Source organism: Jaculus jaculus, chromosome 10 (genome assembly GCF_020740685.1).
Source record: "Jaculus jaculus isolate mJacJac1 chromosome 10, mJacJac1.mat.Y.cur, whole genome shotgun sequence".
Lineage (NCBI taxonomy): Eukaryota > Metazoa > Chordata > Mammalia > Rodentia > Dipodidae > Jaculus > Jaculus jaculus.
In genome coordinates this window covers 96,111,964-96,135,617 of record NC_059111.1, presented here as the reverse complement: position 1 = coordinate 96,135,617, position 23,654 = coordinate 96,111,964, and the positions used below count along the sequence as shown (strand labels likewise).

The 23,654-nt window shown below is 42.0% G+C and overlaps 1 protein-coding gene across 6 annotated transcripts in view; it reads right to left on the bottom strand.

The window, feature by feature from the left end:
- Window positions 1–23,654, bottom strand: part of Cald1 (caldesmon 1) — a 212,055-nt gene that overhangs the window by 104,141 nt on the left and 84,260 nt on the right. For 5 of the 6 annotated variants that reach the window (XM_045160131.1, XM_045160128.1, XM_045160130.1 and 2 more), the window contains exon 3: window positions 16,407–16,519. In XM_045160131.1, coding sequence (XP_045016066.1) covers window positions 16,407–16,477 — 71 coding nt within the window. In that variant the 5' untranslated portion in view covers window positions 16,478–16,519. Of the gene's footprint in view, window positions 1–16,406; window positions 16,520–17,168; window positions 17,355–23,654 lie in introns of those variants that run through there. The other variant, XM_045160129.1, reaches the window with a different exon arrangement.

Sequence of the window (23,654 nt, the reverse complement as noted above, 5' to 3'; positions counted from 1 at the left end):
GCCGCTAATCCGTCCCTCCAGCCCAGCCTTGATTTTTTTTTTTTTTAAACAAAATCTTCATCCTCCTTAGTTCAAGAGCCATCTGTAGTACTGACAATCTCCAAGTAATCAGGACCTACCATGGAGATCCTAACTCAGAAAAAATATAGTAAGTGAGAGCTAGGTAAGCCTACACTGTGAGACAGGGAGAGTTAAAAGCTATTAAAAGGAGGTAGCACAAAAAAAAAAAAAATGAGGCTTCAAGCATCAACTCTGTGTATATCACCAATTTTTATCTGAGACCCCTTAACAGTTCTTCTTTTCTTTGGCCTCTTCATAGAGGAAGGAGAATTAAAGAAAGAAATTTAGATCCTCCAGGTGGGGTCTTACAATAAAGAAAGAAAGAAAGAAAGAAAGAAAGAAAGAAAGAAAGAAAGAAAGAAAGAAAGAAAGATTTATATAACAGTTCCGGACTGGATGGCTTAGCATTTAAGGTGCATGCCTGCAAAGCCTAAGGACCCAGGTTCGATTCTCCAGGTCCCAGGTAAGCCAGTTGCACATGGTGGCACATGCATCTGGACTTTGTTTGCAGTGGCTAGAGGCCCTGGTGCACCCATTCTCGCTCTCTCTCTCTCTCTCAATTCTTCTGCCTCAAATACATAAATAAAAATCAGAAAAAAAAAATTTAAAAAAAGATTTATACAACAGTTCTGATTAGAGAAACAGAAGAACTGTTCGAGGAAGGAGTGGGCAGAGCTTCTCATCTAGTCGTTGCCAATAGTGCCTTGGGAAAGGCGCCGTAATTACACCTGATGACACTTCTTGTCTTTGAGTCTGCACGGTAAACCATCATCTCATGCTGCTCCTCTGTTCTCTCACTTCCTGTTAGTCTCTTGAGTTCCCCGGGGACGGGTGGGGGGGGGGAAGGGGGGGGTGTTGTGTGTGGGGGTTGAACCTGCCAAAAGTACAAGGTTTTCTGTGGGAATCGAGCCATGGGGTTGACTGCTGTTTTTCTAAGCAAGCACACCAGAGCTACTAACTCTAGAAATAAAGGCCTCTTTCATTACCTAGTCGCGCTTTCTGGCTCTGGCAGTTCTCAAAGGTTTCCCAAGAAGTATGCACGCCACATTCCCACTGGACCACGAGACCCAGGACAGTGTGGCACAAGAATGAGCCCGCATTGGGCCATCTTCTGGAACCTACCAGTTGGATTCCTAAAAGTGGCACAGAAAAATGGGAGTCTGTGAAGGTGCAACATGGGGCAGCCCATGTCACCCACAATGGAAAACGTGGACATCAGAAGAATTTCCTCTTCTAAACACTGTGCCATTTAAAATATACTCTCTGGAGATGTTCCCGAATGCCCAGGCTCACAGCTGCTATTTATAGTGGCTGGTGTGTACTTTACCAAGGTTTTCAGTCCAACAAAGGAACTGTATGTGAGGCAGGGAGTCACTAAAATGGAAAATAAGCCCTCACATTTTAAACTTGGTCGATTGGTGCTAATCTCAAATGTAATGGCTGACCTTGCTAATCTAGACTAATTGGAAGAAAATGACAATATAAATTATGAAGTATTTTTTTTCTTTAATATTTTCTTGGTCATTTTTTATTTATTTATTTGAGAGCGACAGACAGAGAGAAAGACAGAGGAAGAGGGAGAGAATGGGCGCACCAGGGCTTCCAGCCTCTGCCAACGAACTCCAGACGCGTGCGCCCCCTTGTGCATCTGGCTAACGTGGGACCTGGGGAACCGAGCCTCGAACCGGGGTCCTTAGGCTTCACAGGCAAGCGCTTAACCGCTAAGCCATCTCTCCAGCCCAAATTATGAAGTATTTTAAAGAAATTCTGCCTTGAAAAAAAATTCAAGTGCACGTGGTAACGTTTACCAGACTAACAAAACATCTCATGATTGTCAACAAAAAGAACAAAAAAAACAGACTTATGATTAGGAAATTAGCTTTAAAATGTTGAGTGAATACTTTTAAGGTTATTTAAAAAGTTTTACGATGTTGTATTCTCCAGTGTTTAAAAGCTAAACCTTGGAATGTAGCTTACATATTTAACATGTTAATCAAATCATCTGTTTATAAATAGTTTCATGGTATACTTTACTACTGTCCTTGAATAAGTTATGAAGCATTCAAAGACAGAGGGGACTGAATTAATGCAGATTTATGACAGACTTAAAACTATCTTCCCAATTGCTGATGAACACTGTTTATTGCATAGCAAACTGGAGAAGAGATCTGATGTAATTCATAAAGTATGCACATGACTCCTCTTTAGCCTTCTGCACAGATGAATGAGAATATATGCAGACGCTGCATCCTTCCAGCATGCCCACGGTTCATGCCCCCGGGTACTTGCTGGCGGCACTGTGATGGACCTTTCTGGTGATAAATAAAGGTCAAGAACTTCTCTCGAAGATGTCAAAGAAGTTGAGATGCATTTCTCTTAACTAAAATTCTGGAATATTTTATGCTCATTTATTTTTTATTTATTTGAGTCGGAGAGAGAGAGAGAGAGAGAGAGAGAGAGAGAGAGAGAGAGAGAGGGAGAGAATGGGCATTCCAGGGCCTCCAGCCACCACAGACCAAGTCCAGACACACGTATCACCTTGTGCATCTGGCTTACATGAGTTCTGGGGAATTGAACTCAGGTCCTTAGGTTTCACAGATAAGCATCTTAACAACCAAGCCATCTCTCCAGCTCCTCTATAATCATTTCTATCTGCCATGTCCATTTGGCCCAAATGAGAGCCACAGATGTGGGTATCTCAGACCTTCTGGTCAGCGAGACAACCAGAGGGCAGCATAAGTGCCTTCTTTGCACTTCGTTTTGGGGTGAGAACTCATGGCTTGTGGCTCACGTGCCCAGTGGGAGTCAGCACATGAACCCCTTTGGTCCTATGAGCTTAGAATGACAAATCTTCTTGCCCTCTCAAACAAGCAGGCACTGGTGAGCACCCTTACTCAACAGTCTGAAGACAGTCTTTGGATTTTCTCATTACAGGCCATGGAACCCATGGAAACGCTGTCACCTAAATGCATCAACCCCATCCAGAAGACTGTTTTGACATAAATGGATTGTTTGGGACTTTGGTTATCTGCGTGGGTGGAACAGTCAAAGGAAGGATGGGAGAGGGGCCTGTGGGGGCTTCAGTGGCATTGGAACTGTGCTAAGTCTTACGTGCGGCTTTGAGTGCGTGGGTGTACGCGTTACGATTATCTGGGACTTCTCTGTATGTTATATATTATTTTGAAAACACCTTTATCATAATTAAAATGGGTAAAATCCATTATTTGGAATGAAATAATTCAAAATTATTTTGTGAGAATTAAACACAAAGCTTTCCTAACATTAATATCTTAGTATCTATCTATGGCATTGGTGCCAAGATGCTTCTAAATTGTTGCTTCAACAGTAACAAAACCACCAGTTTTATAATATAAAAAGGAATTATAATTTCACCAGACAAAAGTCATTTAGGGATAGATGACCAATTATGCATTACATCAATACACACATATAGTTGAGATAAAGACCTTGATGTGTAAAGTACGACGGTATCCTTCACTTTTGTCTTAATTTCAAACCAATAGGAAATGGAACCTCTCAACAACAATAATAATAATAAGGTACACTTTTCTTTACATATATAGTTCTCTAATCACTCTCAAGGTGGCTGTTAAAACAGACATAAATCTGGGTATGGTGGTGCATGTCTTTAATCCCAGCACTTGGGAGGCAGAGGTAGGAGGATCACCATGAGTTCGAGGCCACCCAGAGATTACATAGTGAATTCCAGGCCAGCCTGAGCTAGAATGAGACCCTACCTCAAAAAAGAAAAAGAAAAACAACAAAACAAACCCAAAGAAAGAAACAAACAAAAAACCCGAAAACAGACATAAGGGGCTACGGATACAGTTCAGTTGGTAGAGTGCTTGCTCAGCATGTACGAAGACCTGGGTTCAATCCCCAGCACTGCGTTAATGAAAGAAAAGACAAGGCATGGTGGGATGCAAGCCTGGGAACCCAGCAGCTACATAATGAGTTGTAGTCTAGCCTGGACTATGTGAGACCCTATATCAAAGACAAACAAACAGGGCTGGAGAGATGGCTTAATGGTTAAGGCACTTACCTGCAAAGCCAAAGGACCCGTGTTCAATTCTCCAGGACCCACAAGGTGACGCATACATCTGCAGTTTGTGTGCAGTGGTTGGGGGCCCTAGCGGCTCCATTTTTTCTCTCTCTTCATCTATCTGCCTCTTTCTCTCTCAAATAAATAAATAAAAATAAAATATTTAAAAACAAAGAAATGAGACTTGAAATGGAGTAGTAACTAGCTGCCTGACTACGAGGGATTGTGTCTAGTGTGGTGAGACTCCAGAAGGTATCGGTCAAGAGTCGAGCTCCATGGAAGATGAGCCTGGAGAAGGCCTCTACCTTAGCTCCTTCCTCATCACATCCTCCAGCCCACAGAATGAGTGACCACAGGCGTTGCAGTCAGGTTGGCATTGCTGGCAGAAAACACCCGACCAAGAACAGCTTGTGGGGAAAAGGGGTTTATTTTGGCTTCCAGACTTAAGGGGGAGCTCCATGATGGCAGAGAAAATTGATGGCATGAGCAGAGGGTGGACATCATCCCCTGGCCAATATCCCGTAGACAACAGGGACAGGAGAGTGTGCCAAACACTGGCAAGAGGAAGCTGGCTATAACACCCATAAGCCTGACCCCCAACAATACACCGCTTCCAGGAGGTGTTAATTTCTAAATAGTTATCAGCTGGGAACCTAGCATTCAGAATACTTGAGTTTATGGGGGACACCTGAATCAAACCACCACAGCAAGTAATGCTGACTGTGCACACGCCAGGCTTTAGGGAGTCTATATCAGGTACATGACAATCTCCATAACACCCTAGGAGAAGTCTGTCAGGATGGCTGTGTTTTTCAATGACAACATGGGGCCAGAGAGGTTGAGTGGACATACGCTTGGTAGCCCAGGGTTTGAACCTGTCTTTTAATTCTTTTATACCAAATGTTTAGCTGTAGTCATTTGAGTCTGTGTGACTCGGGATCCAACTCCTTGGAAGGTATTTGATTCTTTCCCATTGCCGTTCTTCCCTGTCCTCTTTAGATCAGGGATTCTTGGCCTGGAGTTCATGGGGCCCAGGAGGTAGGTGGATGGGTCTACAGTGACATTGACAGCAGCTGCCACATTTGGTGGGTTTCTCCTGAGCAGGCACCGTAATGTTCATTAGAGCCCTTAAGTAACATGTGGTGCCAAAACAAAAGTGACATTACATTGCAGAACATGGTCCGTAAGGTCAGGGACAGACTTATGATTTATTAGAAATGTGACTTAAGTTTTTGGGTCCTAATGATGAATACAATCTTACTGGGAAAAGGCTAGTAGAGTCAAAAGTGAAATGCTCTTCACTCAGCTGCATACTTTCTTGAGATGGAATCTCCACCTCAAGCCACAGGCACTGCCTTTAGTGAGTGAAGCCAGCAATTCTCTAGTCTTCCCTAGACCGGGGTTATGCACATGAATGGTAGAAGTTAGTACTTTATGTGAGTCTTGGGCAAATCAAACTTCAGTGGTCTCAGGCCTTCCCAGGCCTTCATGCCTAAGCAGCAAGGACTCTTAACTGCTGAGCCATCTTCCCAGCCTTGATTTCCAGTTCCTTTATACCAAATGTTTAGGTATACTCATTGAACAAGTGTCGCTGGACACCATAGTGCCGGATGCTATCAGGACCAGAGGAATTGGTAGGTCAGGAGAAATAGTTGGTCCAGGTAAGTCATTTGTACCTATGAATTGATAGGGGCAAAAGTCTTGTCAATTTTGAACAAGAACGAAGAAAGAAAGAAGGATGTTAGACACTGAGTATGTATATTTTATGCTTTTATGGCAAGACGCATATAAATAAAGAGACTTTAGGTGTTACTTTTTCATTATTACGGCTGGATAGCTGACAAAAGCAGCTCAAGAGAGGGAAGATTTATACTGGCTCCTGGTTTAGCAGAGCGCTCTGGGAAGAGGCAGAGACACTGTATATGGTTCTCAAGCCTCATCCTACATCCCTCCCTCTACTTAGCAGGCCCCATGTCCAAAATGTTCTGCACTCACTCAAAACAGCACCCTTTCTCTCTTGCTGCTTTTTTTCTCTCTCTGTCTTTCTCTCTGTCTCTGTAAATAAAATAAATAAATAATAAATAAATAAAGTTTTTAAAAGTACCATCAATTAGGGATCAGTTTTTGAAATACACAAGCCTGTGAAGGACATTTCACCATCAAACCATAATCAGTGGAAATTGCCTAGTCTTGTCCATTTCCCTATAATGAAGTTGGACTGAAGCTAAATAATATTAATATGTATACAACCTAACAGAACTGTTTAAAAATTTCTTTCAAATCAACTACCAGGAAAACATGATTTACAAATATCAAAACAAAATCAGACAATAAAGGTTAATCTTATTATTATTATTATTTTACCCATGGAGTGATTGATTTTCTAAGAAAACTGAAGGAAAATTAAAAAAATATTTTATTTATTTATTTGCAATGTGAGAGAGAAAGGAAAAAAAAAAGAGAGAGAGGGAGAGAATGGACAACCAGGGCCTCTAGTCACTGTGAACAAGCTCCAGATGCATGCACCACTTTGTGCATCTGGCTTTACACGTGGGTACTAGGGAATTGAACCCAGGTTGTTATTCTTTGCAGGCAATCTCTCCATCCCCTGGAAGGGAAATATTGAGCAAAGAAAGCTATGTTAACCATTTAGACAGTTTCCGACGAATGTTTTATTTAATTTCCAAATGGAAAAATGTCATTCTGATTAAAAATAAAATGCATTTGAAAAGACATGAAATTTGCAAGTTTCAAGGTCTTGATTTAAGCACTTTGAATAATGTACCTGTGTGTAGCATAATTGTTGATTGGTCATGCTATGAAATCATGTAAAAAAGTGTTAGTAATAGATTTCTGGAAAGGGATTTTGTGGACCCAGTGGATTTTTTTTTTTAAATTGCTTGTTTTTCTAGAGCAGTAAAAATATTTACTTTTAAATGTCTAATCATCAGAATATTCCAGAAGCCCATAAAAATGTACGATCAATGAAAACAGCGAGTGTTTTCATTCCCTTTATTTATGTCCGTGAGCCTCCGAATCTGATAACGCAGCTCCACAATAGAGCCCTTTCTTCTGATCAGAAAGCAGAGCTGGTCCTGGGTGTGGACGGCATATGCCAGGAATGGACCAGGCTCATGGCTTGAAAAGTGAGAGCGCCACTCATTCCTGGCTTGAAAGCAAGCCCAACCAACAGCGGGCAAAATACACCCACTGGAGATATCCCTTTTGGATAAACACATCCCTGCAGGGTTCTCAGAAGATACACCAAAGCTCAAAAATCCTTTTGGCTAAATTTAAAGGAACAGCTCAACTTGAGCCAGTGTTAACTTCTTGTGGCTGACACACAACATTGTCACCTATCACACCTACTCACAGCTCTTTTTTAAAATAGAAAATTCTGGCTTTTCATTTTGCCCAGGGTTCTTAGGTCTCTGCGAAAGTAAAAAACAAAACAAAACAAAACAACAAAAAAAACCCCAAGATAAACAAACAAAACAAAAACATGGGGGTGGGGGCTGGAGAGAGTCTCAGTGGTTAGTGCAAAGCCTAACAACCCAGCCAGGTTCGATTCCCCAGCACCCACGTAAAGCTAACTGTGCAAAGTGGCACATGCATCTGGAGTTTGTTTGCAGTAGCTAGAGGCCCTGGTGTGCCCATTTTCTCTCTTTCTCTCTCTCTCTGTTTGCAAGTAGATACATACACACATCAATAAATAAATCTTAAAAGATATCATGGGAACAGAGATGGCTTAGTTGTTAAAGAGCTTGCTAATCAAGCATGAAGCCTTGAGTTTGGATCCCCAGGAGGCAGTACATGCTACAACAGCCCACCTCTACTCCCCAGGCTCAAGAGGCAGAGACAGGGGATCCCAGGGTAAGCTGACTAGGAGACAAGCCCAATGGTGAGCTCTGTGTTCAGAGTCCTTGGATCAGTAACTAAGGTGTAGGCTGACAGAGAAATATACCCAACTTTAACCTCTGGTGTGCACATTGCATAATGTATAGATACATATCACACATGTTCACAAACAACAAAAATATTTTCAGGTTTTTTTTTCTGTGTTGCAGAGAATCAACTTAGATAATTATCACTAAGAGTGACATTTATTGATATAGATGATGACCACTGTTAATACTTTCCTATGTTATCTCTTTTTTAAAATATTAACTATTTTATTTATCATTATTTTGAGAAAGAGAGAGAGAGGAAGAGACACAGAGAGAGAGAGAGAATGGGCACACCAGGGCCTGTAGCCACTACAAACAAACTCCATATGCATGTGCCCCCTTGTGCATATGGCTTATGTGGGTCCTGGGGAATTGAACCAGGGTCCTTTGGCTTCACAGGCAAATGCCTTAACCACTAAGCCATTTCCTCAGCCCTGTTATCTCTTTCCATCCCCATAAGAAACCCCAGTGAAGTGAATTCATTTTTCTCATTTTACATGGAGGGAAAGCAGAAAGTTTGTGTGATTGGTAATCTAAATTATGCTACAGCTAGGTAGATAATAAGCACCGAGCCTGAGACTGGACAGCAAGGCTGCCTACTGCTAAAGCGCATGTCTGTAACTGCTAAGTTACACTGCCTTCAACCATGGCTCTCAGTGTTCTTTCCTTGATGCAGAACATACTTATGGAATTTATTCTATTTATTATATTTGTCCATATTTATGAGTTACATGTAAAAGGTGTCTAGCTTCTCTGAACTTTTTTTTCTTTCTGGTTTTTCTGTTTTTTAATTTTTAAAAATTTATTTGTATTTGAGGCAGAGAAAGGGAGAGAGAGAGAAAAGGAGAGAATGGACATGCCAGGGTCTCAAGCCACTGCAAACAAACTCCAGACGCATGTGCCACCTTGTGCATCTGGCTTACGTGGGACCTGGAGAATCAAACGTGGGTCCTTAGGCTTCTCAGGCAAGTGCCTTAACCACTAAGCAATCTCTCCAGCCCTTCTCTGAACTTTTTGAGAAAGCAGACAGCTGGATGCCATCTCCTTCCCAGATATATGTATTCCTTGATTATGAAAGTGCTCGTGCACCTATAATCCAGCACAGATAGCCTATGAATTCATTTGAGAAGAAACAAACAGGCCTGGAGGATTCCATGGAGGTGCCCTGAGAAATAGAGAGATGAAGGCAGAGAGAAAGATCCAATAAAAACCAGAAACAGAGAGGGAAGCAGAATATGCCTATGTAATGTTCATTACATTGAGGCTGCTGGAAGACAAAGCAGCCAATGTAAATATTTATTTATTCATTATTTGTTCATATAATTGATTTAAAAAGTAGCTTTAGGGCTGGAGAGATGTTTTAGTGGTTAAGGTGCTGGCTTGTGAAGCCCAAGGATCCAAGGTCGATTCCCCAGTGTCCAGATGCACAAGGTGGCACACCCATTCTCTCTCAATCTGCCCCTCTCTCTTAAATAAATAAATAAACAAACACTTTTAAAAGTAACATTACTTTGAGATGTTGTGCAAATATTGCCATTTACTTAGAAACTACGCATTAAGGATTTTCACTGGTGACCTGCCTACTCCCTTTTGCCAAGTGAAATGATTTTCTTTTCCTTTTGATCAAGATTACTCTCCAGTTCACAAGCTACCTAGGATACGAGCTTCGTGATTACTGGCACGTTGTCCCTACTGGTGACAGTTCCTCTCAGTATAGGATCTTGTACTTTATAGGTATTCAATATGTGAATATATACATGCATACATACATGTATACATACATACATGCATACATACATACATACTATTCATAGCTTTTACGTGTATCGTACTGGAGATTTAACCTTGGGCTTCACACATGCTAGGCAACTACTTTACCACAAGCTAAATCTCACCCTATTTTCCTACTTTTTATGTTATAATAATCTCTTGCTAAACTGTCTAAGCTGGCCTTGAGCTCATGCTTTAGTCTAGGCAGTCCTTTATCTATGGGATCTTCTTGCCTCAGATTCCCAAATAGCTAGGATTATAGACCTGTGCACCAAGGTACAGTTTTCAAGATGTATTTCATGATAACCAAATGGCATGTCTCCTTTATATCAGATCAAAAGACTTCATCACACAATCTTAAAGTGAGAAAACCAAGTGAAGGACAAAGATGACCAGCACAGAAGACGCAATGTAATGGGCAAAACAAAGCTGAGAAGGCTGTCTTTGACGAATTCAGCCTAGGGTACTGGGAAGCAAGATGATTGGAGATGGGCTGAGCACAGCCCTTAGAGTGAGGTCTGTGCAGGGCAGTCTCAGGGCAGCAACGACACTGTGAGTCCAATGTCAGTCCAGCCATGTGAAAGGCAATGTGGCACAAAGCATGGAGTTAGCTTTTTAAATGATCCTTTTAAAACTGTCTTTCTGGGGCTGGAGAGATGGCTTAGCGGTTAAGTGCTTGCCTGTGAAGCCTAAGGACCCTGGTTCAAGGCTCGATTCCCCAGGACCCACGTTAGCCAGATGCACAGGTCTGGAGTTCATTTTCAGTGGCTGGAAGCCCTGGTGCGCCCATTCTCTCTCTCTCTATCTGTATCTCTTTCTCTGTCTGTCGCTCTAAAATAAATAAATAAATAAAAATAAACAAAAAAAAATTTTTTTAAAAAACTGTCTTTCCAGGGCTGGAGAGATAGCTTAGTGGTTAAGGTGCATGCCTACAATGCCTAAGGACCCCAGTTTGAGTCTCCAGGTCCCACATAAGCCAGACACAAATGGTGGTGCATGCATCTGGAGTTCATTTGCAGTGGCTAGAGGCCCGGGTGTGCCCTTTCTCTCTCTCTCTCTCCCTCTCTCTGTCTCTAACAACAAATCAATAACAATCTTAAAAAAATTTTTTTTAAAACCCTGTCTTTCAAAGGAATAAAGCATCTAAGAATCCAGCTTATTTTAATTTGTGATGAGGACACTTGGTTAGAATACAAGATTTAAGTTCTTTGTCATTGCAAACTAGTATCACATCTAGTAACCAAACTCAATAACTTAAAATGACAACAGGGCTGGAGAGATGGCTTAGCGGTTAAGCGCTTGCCTGTGAAGCCTAAGGACCCCGGTTCGAGGCTCGGTTCCCCAGGTCCCACATTAGCCAGATGCACAAGGGGGCGCACGTGTCTGGAGTTCGTTTGCAGTGGCTGGAAGCCCTGGCGCGCCCATTCTCTCTCTCTCCCTCTATCTGTCTTTCTCCCTATGTCTGTCGCTCTCAAATAAATAAATAAATAATGAACAAAAAAATTTAAAAAAATGACAACAACAGGATATTTTATTTGGGGAGTCTTTGTGGCCAAGGAAAGTCAACACACTTTTTTTTCTGTGATATTCCTCCTTTTTTTTTTTTAAATATTTTTTTTTGTTCGTTTTTTATTTATTTATTTGAGAGTGACAGACACAGAGAGAAAGACAGATAGAGGCAGAGAGAGAATGGGCGTGCCAGGGCTTCCAGCCTCTGCAGACAAACTCCAGACGCGTGCGCCCCCTTGTGCATCTGGCTAACGTGGGACCTGGGGAACCGAGCCTCGAACCGGGGTCCTTAGGCTTCACAGGCAAGCACTTAACCGCTAAGCCAGCTCTCCAGCCCATATTCCTCCTTTTATATAGTATAGGGGTATAGCGCACAAAGGACATAGGTTATTTTTAATGAGCAAACCAGTATTAGGGTACATGTTAGGTTTGGGGCTATAAAAGAAAGAGGGAAGGGGAATCGTGGGAGTAAGAAGGATCCAATAGGGAAAGGGAGAACAAGAAGACAGAAAGGAGGGAACTGCATCTTAACTGAACACAAGCATCTTTCTTTTAGTTATATCCTAAATATTGTCATTTTATAGTAGTCATATTGTACATTATATAAGAATAAAATAAATATTAAAATAAATAAAATAGTTTCCCAATCACTGCTTAGTTTTATGTAGGTTGGAAAGCATGTAGCTTGCTCTTCCCAATCTTGTTATTCTGTTGTTCTATTCTCAGTTTCCCAAACAGAGCTTGGAACAAGAGAGATGCCCAATAAAAATGTGATGAGAATGGATGGATGGACTTGTAGTTCTGAGCCTTGGAACCACTCTATTTTTGGCTAAGTTACTCATCTGGAATGAGGTCTGTATTTTTGTTTCCTATACGCAATGGAACGTTAGGCTCCCTAGGTATACTGTGTAAGGTCATATAATTATTTTTTTTCCAAATGTAAAATTGTCTTATTGTTTATTTAGTATCAAGTAAAGTAATGTATGACCCATTACAAAAAATAATAGAGCATATCTAAAGTAAAAGGAAATGACTACTAAATCCTCTGAGAAAACACTCACTCCTATGACAGGAGGAAGGCAATACCTAGAGCTAAAGGAAGAGGGACTGGCCCACGGTCTCATATACACTTTGTCTTCAAGTCAGAACCATGATTTTGTACAGCCTTTGATTTCTTGTTTGGCCATCTGTTTCCTGGACACACCCTGTACTTTCCCATTCCAGTTGGCTAGACCAGAAAACCCAACTTTCACTACTTCTAGGAAAGATCAGATTTTACCATATTCTAAAGGGTGAACATGGATATGCCAAATCTCAGAACAGCAGAACTGGAAAGTTCACCTTGAAACATGAAAAGGTAAACTTTGTACAAATGTAAGGAAGTCCTTACAAGCAGTAATGCCCTCAGACATGTCAATTAAACAATATCAGCATAAATTTGTGTGTATTTATTTTAGGTTGTTCAGGGCACCTCACTGACTTTGGTCTATCCATTCCTTTTAAGACTGACTTGAAAGAAGGAATATGCCTTACAAATATGTATGACACAAACACCCAGGAAAGAACGAGTTGAGTACTTGTGTGAAGTCTTGGATGTGAGAAAATCTGGCTTACTCACTTTAAAATTTTTTTTTTAATTTATTTATTTGAGAGCGACAGACACAGAGAGAAAGACAGATAGAGGGAGAGAGAGAGAATGGGCGCGCCAGGGCTTCCAGCCTCTGCAAACGAACTCCAGACGCGTGCGCCCCCTTGTGCATCTGGCTAACGTGGGACCTGGGGAACCAAGCCTCGAACCAGGGTCCTTAGGCTTCACAGGCAAGCGCTTAACCGCTAAGCCATCTCTCCAGCCCGTGGCTTACTCACTTTAAAGCATAACTACTGCGAATATTTCTGTCATCTCTCTCACGGATTCAAGGCAAAGAAACAGAAGACATCAATCTAGCATGATGCATACTCTTCATGTCTCTCTCCTGAGTTCTCTTTTAAGGCTGCCCCTACCCACTGCTGGATGGTTCTTCTGAACTCATTACACTCTTGCTTCTAGTACACCTTGAGATACATAAAGGCAGAACCATGACAGTTGACTTAGCAGTGTTATTTCCCCTGCTTGTTTGCCATTTGAAACCCCTTTGATGCTTAATAAATGCCTGCTAGGTGAGGATATTTTGTAGACTCTCAGGAAAACCTGAGTCTATGTTAACGTGCATTGGGCAGAATTAAAGGTGTCCACATGACCTGACACTGCCTATAAGTGCCTGATGTTGTCTCAACACTGGACACCATCCTCTTCCTAGTCCTCCTCCATCTCCATGCTAGTTTGCCTTCTTGGACGATTTCCATTAAGCTTCATGACCTATCACTCTGTGCCTATGCTTTTTTGGGGGAACATCACTTCAGCTTTCATACTACTATTGCCACATGAGAGTTTACCCAGATGTACTTTTCCAATAATAATTTATCTTCCTTTCTAAACAAAAAAGAAAAATGAAATTTCCTATCTCCCAGTGTCTGGAGAAAACACCTCCATGTGGGTGTGGCTTCTACCTGGAATTAAACACTAGTCCCATGACCACTCAAGGATGGAATCCTTCCCAGCTTCCACATTTGAGATAAATCAGAGACCCTCCTTACAGCTCCTCAGATGTACAGTCTTCATGATTTCTTTGAGATTTCCTCTCTATTGAAAGGTTTGCTAATGTTTCCTCTAGAGAGTCTTTCGCATGTGAATTCTTCATTTCCATAGTCGCTGCCCGATTCAATCTCACGTCACCATATGTTCAGAACTCACTCTACCTATGCTGGCATCCTCATATTGCAGTCCATTCTGTGTAACTATTCCAAGCATACTTTCAACACACACACAATTCCCTTGTTAAGTCTCTTTCTATTCCTTCCCTGTGAAATAGAAATTTCTAAGATGTGCAAGTCCAGCCTTCTTTTCCCTAAGCACTCAACACATTTCTTGCAATTGGATTCTTATTCTCCTCCATGTGGGGGAGAGAGAGAGAGAGAGAGAGAGAGAGAGAGAGAGAGAGAGAGAGAGAGATAGAGAGAGTGAGAGAGCGAGCACACACCAGGGCCTCCAGCTCCTACAAACAAACTCCAGTCACATATGCCACTTTGTGCATCTGGCTTTACATGGGTATTGGGGAATTGAACCCAGGCCATCAAGCTTTGCAGGCAAGCACCTGAACTGCTGAGAAACCTCTCCAGTCCATTTCTAAGTCTTTGCTGGTGTCATTCTTTCACCTAGATAGCCTCCCTTCTACTCTTTTTGTTGTTTTTGTTTATTTTTATTGACTTATTTGAGAGTGACAGACAGAGAAAGAAAGAGGGAGAGAGAGAGAAAGAGAGAGACAGAGAGAGAATGGGTGTGCCAGGCCCTCCAGCCACTGCAACAAACTCCAGATGTGTGCGCCCCCTTGTGCCTCTGGCTCACGTGGGTCCTGGGGAACCGAGCCTCAAACCAGGGTCCTTAGGCTACACAGGCAAGCGCTTAACCACTAAGCCATTTCTCCAGCCCTTCCTTCTACTCTTTATCACTATTATAATTTCTTCCGTGGCTTCCCACTCCCCAAAAAGCTTTTTTTGCCTAGTCCCATCTCAGGACAAATATATCCCTTTCTTTCAGTACTGATATTTCGTTCTGGATAAATTGCTATGGCGTTTGTTACTTAACTAGTGACGGTGGTTAACAATGGTTGAGAATGCTGCTGATGACAATAATAGTAATGCTGGCGATGGGTATGTGACAGATACTGGACAAGGCCATTTATGAAGCTCAAGAATCTTCATGACAACCACAGAAGCTATGTAGATATTATGCAGATTTTATAAGTAAAGCAACTGTGGCTTGGGAGGGGTCACTGGCTGCCGGCCACACAGCTTCTAAGAGGGTTAGTGGTGTCATGAGTGACCACATAGCCATTCCATAAGTGGTGGCATTTTCTAGCTCAGTTCATACCAGGAAGGGATTTTCTCTTCTTTTAAATCTTTCATGCAAAGAATTAGAAAAGAAGGCCCCCAATACTTTTTGCTATCGGCATGAGTTTTCAGTTTTCTCCTACAAGAATGTGAGGGGATCACCTGGTCCCCAGCTTTCCATCTGGGCACTGGGACTCCTAGGAGGTGAAGCTGATTTGAATTTAAGAGTTTTGTCTAACAGTTCTCTCCATGTGGATGTCTCTCTCATCTGCTGTCTCCAAAGAACATCTGATTCCAACAACACTGAATGCCACTGTTCTTTGGTTTGAGGCCTAAAATATTAAAACACACATTTGAACCTTGTACTTCATATGCCGACGCTTTATTTCTCCAACCAGTCCTCCAAGCTACCACCACAGAGGCTTCACACACTACACCAGCAACACCCACAACCTCCCCAGCAGAGTAGACCACCGTCCATTAACCTTCACTGGGCAGATGACTAGGCCTGGACACTTTTCTAATAAGAATAAAGAATTGTCATAAGACTCATCTGGTACTTTTTTTTTAACTACCTTTTTAGACTGAAGACTCCTTTCCAATATGGTTCAATATTCAACACCTTTCATTTTTCTCACATTTCAATATTATTAGTGGTTTTTAAACTTTTGTTCACATATTGCCTTTGCCATTAAAAATTCTACACTGAAGCCGGGCGTGGTGGCGCACGCCTTTAATCCCAGCACTCGGGAGGCAGAGGTAGGAGGATTGCCGTGAGTTCAAGGCCACCCTGAGACTACAGAGTTAATTCCAGGTCAGCCTGGACCAGAGTGAGACCCTACCTCGAAAAAGAAAAAAAAAAAAAAAAAATCTACACTGAAAAGCATTGACTAAATGCAATTATTTATTTTTATAATATGTAATATAATAATTATCCGCTCCAGTCTCTCTTACTTGCTGTTTGTATTTTAAAAAAAACAAAACAGGAAACATTTCCATTTATAGCTACTCTTGCAAGTAGTTTGGTTCACAGTATGACCACATTTGATACTTCTGAACAAGCAGCTATTGAGGTCTGAAATCAATACTGTTAATCATAAACCCGGGTCTCTGAGGACTCGGATGCTTACCTTTCTGCTTCCAGCCTCATCTCCTCCCGCTTTTGCCTCCTGAGTTCTCTGCGACGTTCAAAATCATCCATGGTGAAGTTTCAGGCTTAGGAGAGCCCAGGTAATGTCTGGATCTAGAGCAGGTAGATACAGTGAGGACCATCGATGAGTGACTGTAACCTCTCACAGGCATCCCTGATTATATCCCTCTCCATTTCACCCACTTTGTCTTTTCTCTGCTCTTAAGATGAATACCTCTGAAGACTGATCAGATCACTTTCTGACTCCCAAGCAGAGTTCAGTCTAATTCCTAAAGCTATTCCAGACTAGTAAGATTCCAGAATCACATTAAAAAAAAAAAGAAAAGAAAAGACCTCAGGAGGCAGAAATATTGGTAGAATGGCTTCAGTGCAACTGAAGGAGTTTGTTGTTTGTAACTTGCTGAACCCCAGACAAAAGCTATGCAAAAATGAACAAAGAAAGAGAAAAAATACATGAGTGGGGGTAGGGGGGGGAGGAAAGAAAAAACTGTAAGGAAAGGAATTTGTGGAAACTGAGAAAAATAGAAGAGAGAAGTGAAATAATACTGCACGTGGGTATCATTTGCATATCCTAAAAGCGTCAGCGTCAGGACTGGAATCAAGTCTGCAGCAACGATATGAAAATAAACATCTCCACCAAGCGGCACTTTTAAAAGCAGTGAAGTTATGATCAAGTTGTCCCGAGAGCTCAAAATTCCATGCTCCGTCCAGATGTAACCCTACCATTTTACCCTCTTCCTACCTCCTCCGTGCTGGTTTTAATTCTGGAGTTTCTCTTCAAATGAGGAACCCACCGCTTTCCCTGAGTTTCTGAGCCATGGAGTCAAGGGCTCCAGAATTCCCCTGCAGCCCCCAAACCCAAAATGACTACCAGGAAAGGGGGAAGCGGGCTCTTTTTGTCCTTGCTCTGTTTACAAAGCTGTCCGCGGTTAGTTAAACTCTGCCTGGAATCTGGCATTTAAGGCCTGCCTGAAGATGGTTTCCTGTGCGGAGAAGGAGGCCTCTATTTCCTCTGGAATCTAGGCTCACTGCTGCACTCGGATCACAAAAAAATATTTTCCAGAGCTTTCTTTCACTTGAGACAAGTCTCTTGCCCTGTTTAAGAAAGTCAGGCGCCAAGAAAAAAAAAAAAAAAAGTCCAAAGCTATCCCTGGATGGCATCTTTGAAACAAAATTCAGAAATCTTCTGAAATCAAGTGTCAGTTCAAACTTTTTTCTCTCTCCTCTTAAACCCCACAAAACAAAAATAAAACGTCAGCCAACAAAAACAGAACTGTACAATGTTTGAATTTTTCCCACTTTTCTTATCCTCCAGGGCATCATGGCAGCTGCTTATGAATCTTTAGAAAGTCAAACTGGAGTTTTTATTTGGGGTTTGAAAATCGTAATCTCTTTTTCTATCTTCCTCTGACCAAGGGCCAGAAGAAGATGATCTAGTCATAACGGAAACAGCCAGTTTTTTTTTTTTTAATTTTATTTCATTAACCAGAAAGGAATTTCTCAGATCAGAGGTGATGATGCATGTCTGAAATCTTCCTATGTGGGAAGCTGAGGTAGGAGGATGGCAAACCAGCAAACAAGAGAGTCAGTCTCAGAGGGTTGGGGGGAAGCCTCCACTCCTCAGAAAAAGAGGGTGCTGGAGAGAAGGCTTAGTGGTTAAGGCATTTGCCTGCAAAGCCAAAGGACTTCCGTTCGAGTCCCCAGAACCCACATAAGCCAGATGTACAAAGTGGTGCATGTGTCTGGAGTTTGTTTGCGGTGGCTGGAGGCCTTGGCACTAAAAAAAATCTCTACATCTGTTACTCTAATTACTCCATAATTATTACACACACACACACACACACACACACACACACACACACACACACACCCATATATATATATATATATGTACATAGATATGTGTGTGTGTATATCTATATACATATATAGTGATGGTGGCTTCTACTTGGCTATGTAAGGGTTTTTCTCCCAGGCTTATGTTTTGTCTGTCTGCAGCACAGGTGTGTGAGGCAGCTTTGTGGGGCAGTAGAACCAGAATACTGGGTACAGTAAGACTGTGGACTCTTTTCTTCCTTAAATACAGTCTTCCATTGCACAAAACTGCCTCTTAAGTAACCACGATGTCAGCGACCAGAAATGGGAGAAAGAAGTCTGCCTGTAAGCAAACTGTTACTTCCTGGGTTCAGACCCAGAGGAGCTTCCTTGAAGAGTCTGGCTGTCATTCCTATCTCCTCGAAGGTGGCAGAACCTGGCTGTAGGCAACCCCCTTGGTACACCTGTACCTTGGATGTTGTGCAAGAGCGGTGCAGAACTATCCCCCAGCAGACCTACAAGGCATTGGTTTGCAGAGGTGGTCAGATCCTACATCCCAAAGGGGCGGATACTTCACTGAGCATCCTCAGTGTCTCTACCCTCCTCCTTGCCAATCCCGCCTCCAGCTCGTTCTCCCCAGAACATCTTCATCTTTTATTACCTACTCCAGCGTTTTTTTTTTGTGTGTCTTTCCTAACTACAGAAAAACTAGCATCTGAGTGTAAATCAAGTATGTGCCTGGGAATATGGAGGGAAGGGGAGGGGAGAGGGGGACCCCCAAGAGCGCAAGGGGTTTCATGCAGCTTCGTAGACCAGTGCCTTTCTAGGCTTATGTTCTATGGATATTTGGTGGGTGCAGTTGAGGGAGGAGGGAGAGCAGAAATAGATTTCCTACCATGTGTGATGCTTCTTGTTTGGCATGTGTGTGTGTATAGACATGCATGTGTACTGCGTGACAGGCAGAAGGGCGTGTGAGTATGTGTGAGTATAAATGGTTCCTGGTTGGGCCCGAAGCAGGATGCTCTTCTGTCACAGGGCTTTGATGCATTGTCCGTGTTGTGGAAGGGGAGCAGGGTTGGGTAGAACTGTAAGTGACTTTTCCCTCTCTTTAGGGAGGAGTCGTTTACATGCCCCCAGCCTGTAAAGCCTCATTTCCTCCTCCTCCCCCAGCCAGTGCAGAATTCTCGGCACAAAACTGGTTAGAACAGAAACTCGCAGGCAATGAGGAATTATCGAGGCAGGGAGATTCTGTCGAGCACGAAGCTCCCGGGTGTCAGAAATTTGAGCAGCATGAAAGAGAAGGGCAGGTTAGAGGAGGGGTATACCCATGTATGTGACAGATGAGGTTTTGAGGAATTTTATAAAAATCTCTATTCGTCATGCTATTCAAAAAACTATGATGTGACTCCGTTGTAAAGTTTTTAAAAAATGTGTGTAAAAGGAGGTGTGTACACACACACACACACACACACACACACATTATATAATCTTTCTAACTTCTGCACTCTCCCTCCCTCCCTCTTTCTTTCTTTCTGAGGCAGGGTCTCCCTCTAACCCAGGTTGACCTGGAACCCACTCTGTAGCCCAGGCTGGCCTCAAACTCACTCTGATCCTCCCATCTCAGCCTCCTGAGTGTGTTGGTACAAATGGCATGAACCTCCCCTTCCAGCTTTCACTGTGGTTTCCCATACATTAGATTTTCTTAAAACAGGAGGCAGTCCGCAATGAAAGAATGTCAGTGTTGTAGATTTCAAGTCGTTTAACCCTCTGCAGGTTCTTTAAGGCTTGTGGCCAAACGAGAGGCATGATGTGACCAGTGTCCTTTTGTGCTATGCCTCACAAGCTCCTCAGGGCTTTCTGATCCTTTCATCTCTTCCCTTCTTTAAGTCTTCTTTCCTTCTGTACTTCTAACAAGGGGTTGTGGGGCAATTGTTTGTATACTTCTTCTTTTCCTTCTCCATCTCCCTCCCTAGATTGGGAGTTAAAGTATATTTATATTCAATAAATTTGCCTTTCTTCCTCAGAAAAACAAGTTAAATCTCTTTCTTTCTTCTTCCTCCTCTTCTTCTTCCTCTCCTCCTCCTCCTCCTCCTCCTCCTCCTCTTCTTCTTCTTCTTTTGGTTTTTTGAGGTAGGGTCTCACTTTAGCTCAGGCTGACCTGGAATTCACTACGGAGTCTCAGGGTGGCCTCGAACTCATGGCGATCCTCCTACCTCTGCCTCCGAGTGCTGGGATTAAAGATGTGCACCACCACGTGTAGCTTAAATTTCTGATATCTATCCTTCAACCAAAAAATCTATTTTTTGATGGGAGTGGTGATGCATGTCTTTAATCCCCTCACTCGGAGGCAGAGGTAGGAGGATTGCCATGAATTCGAGGCCAGCCTGAGACTCCATGGTGAATGCCAGGTCAGCCTGGGCTACAGTAAGACCCTGCCTCAAAGAAACAAACTAACAAATCCATGTTTTATTTTCTCTTCATAAGATTGTTGCTGTTTTACTGTGTATTAGCTACCTTCTCCATGCTATGAGTAAATACGTGACCAGAAGCTACTTACAGAGAGAAGGCTTCTTTGGTTACACAGTTCCAGGTTACAGTGACAATCAATGGTGGGGATGTGGTGGAGACAGGAGCGTTGCACATGCTCTCAGGGAGAGTGGTGAATACTTGGACTCAGCTGCTTTTGTCTTACCATAGCCTAGCCTGACCCAGAATTCACTATGTAGTCTCAGGGTGGCCTCGAACTCACGGTGATATTCCTACCACTGCATCCCAAACTGTTGGACTAAAGGTGTGCGCCACCACGGCTGGCTTGCTTCTGTCATTTTTTTTTTCTTTCATCCCGTCCAGTGACCCAGTCTGTGGAAGGTGCTGCCCACAGTTAAGGTAGGTCACCCCACATTTAGCCTAATCAGGATAGTTCCTCACAGGCATGCCCAGAAGCTCATTTCCTAGGTGATCCTAGGTCTTGCCAAGTTGACCATCAGTATAAACCATCTCCACATCTATGGGCATGTGGCTACACTATAGGTATTTTCCTGTGACTCATTTAAAAGCACAAGACATTTTTCTTTTCTTTTCTTACTTTCTTTTCTTTCTTTCTTTCTTTTTTTTGGATCAGTGTAGGTATCATGAAAGGGGCCATTTTGACATGTGCATATGTATGTATGCATACTTGCACATATATGTAATTATAGTTGAGACAGGAATAGACAATGAGGAAGTGGATTTCTAATCTAACACTCAATCATTAGGTATAGAATTAAACCCTATTTCCAAATCATCATATATTGAATAATTAAAGAATAGGTATAAAGGAATCCTTAGGATGTTAGGCATGGCCAACATTAGTCTTAGGGTGTGTCAAGAATAAAATGCTGAATAGGACTGTGAATCCTCCAAAAGTAGTATTTACTGAATATGTACTTTGTGGTCAACCATTTTTTTTTTTTTTAAGTCTTTTAGAAGTTTGGTTAATACATTTGTTTCTTAGAGAAGATGAACGGAAAGTACTGTGTTCTCATAAGTTCCCTCTCCTCCCCGTCCCATTTTCACCTACATTTGGGTTGAATTGTTCTCACATCCAAGAAATATTGAAGACTCCAAAGATGTGTTGAAGTTCAACCCTTCAGTACTTCAAAACGTGGCCTTATTTGGAAATAAGGTCTTTGTGGATATAATCCAGATGAGACGATTAAGATAGACCTTAGTCTGATATAAAGGCGTCCTAATAAAGAGGGGAAATTTGATACAACGAGAAACTACACACAGAGGTGGATCATAAAGAACACGCTGTGAGAAAGTAAAGAACCAGAATGACACAAGCCCTTCCCTTGTGTCTTCAGAGAGGTGTGGCCTTGCTTACCTCCTGACTTAACAGACTTCTACCTGCCTCCCCCCACAAAAAAAACTGTGGAACTTTGTTATAACAGCTGTAGGAAATGAATGCACCCTATTATTAATATCTGGCAGCATGGTGAGACACTTGTCACAATTCATAATCCTGAGTCAATGCATTATTATGCACTGCAGTCCCTAGTTTACATGAGAGTTCTCTGTGTTGGATACTTCTGTGGTTGTGTTGAATGCTGTGTGCTCACCATTACAACATAACTCAGAATAGCTTTCTTACCCTGCAGGTTCCCATTCTCCCATCTCTTTATCTCCTCAGCCCCTCCTCCTCATACCCAGCCACTGGCAGCCAGTGATCGTTTTACGTCTCTGTAGCTCTGGATTTTCTAGAATGGTACGTTCTTTAACTATTCAGCCTCTACAGCTTCTTCAGACTGGCTTCTATCATTACAATAAGCATTCATGTTTTCTCCACATTTCTTCTCATGGTTTGACAGTTTTGGCTACATTTTAAAAGATGTGACTAAATCTATTTTATCTACACAATAAACCTGTGAAATTTTTTCAGGATTTCAAAGTATTGAACTTATGACCACTATTATATTCTTGGGTTAATCTAGAATTTTTTTTAAAAAAATTTCACAGAGTAATTAAGGGTGCTCCAGAAAATTTCTGAGAGGACTATGCCAGTGATATTTACTTTAATTTTTAGATTACAAGAATTTACATTAGAATGACCTGAAAAATTACCCCTGCCTTCAGCTTTGGGCCCACTTAAATCGTAGAATTATCCAGTCACAAAAGACCTGTTAAACTAGCCTTCCAAAAAATATATCAAGCTTCCCTTATCTTATTGTGAGTGCTTTGTAGGATTTATAAATTTGACTAGTCATGTAGGTGATAGCATCATGGCATATGCTATTTTGATATCTCAAAAATTTCTTCTCAGTGAAAAGTGGGAATATATACAATGGAGTTGCATTCAGCAATAAAGAAGAATGAAGTTATTAAATTTGCAGGAAAATAGATGCAATGGTATAATAAGTGAGGAAGCCTAAGTCAGAATCTCTCTCATATGTGGATCCTAACTTTTACTATTTATAAGTATGTAAATATGGGAATGTGACCCGGAGTATGGGCTACCTTTCTAGATAGGGGACAGTGAGAGAGGAATGAGAGGTAATGAGAAGTTACGAGAGGACAACAGGAGACATATAGTATGAAAATAGAAAAGAGCCTAGGTTGGGGGAAGAGCACAGGGAGGGAGGGGAAAGGGAGGAGAAGAAAGGGGGAAATAAAGAATTGTTTATGAGGACTAGAGATGGCTCAGCAGTTAAAATCACTTGCTTGCAAAGCCTGACTGCCTGAGTTCTATTCCTCAGTACCCATGTAAAGTCAGATACACGAAGTGGTGCACGCAACTGGAATTTGTTTGCAATGAAAAGGGGCCCTGACACACACCTATTCCTCCCCCACTGTCTCTCCTCTTGCAAATAAATAAATAAATAAAAATTTAAAAAATTACGTATGAGGGCTAGAGAGATGGCTTAGCAGTTAAGGC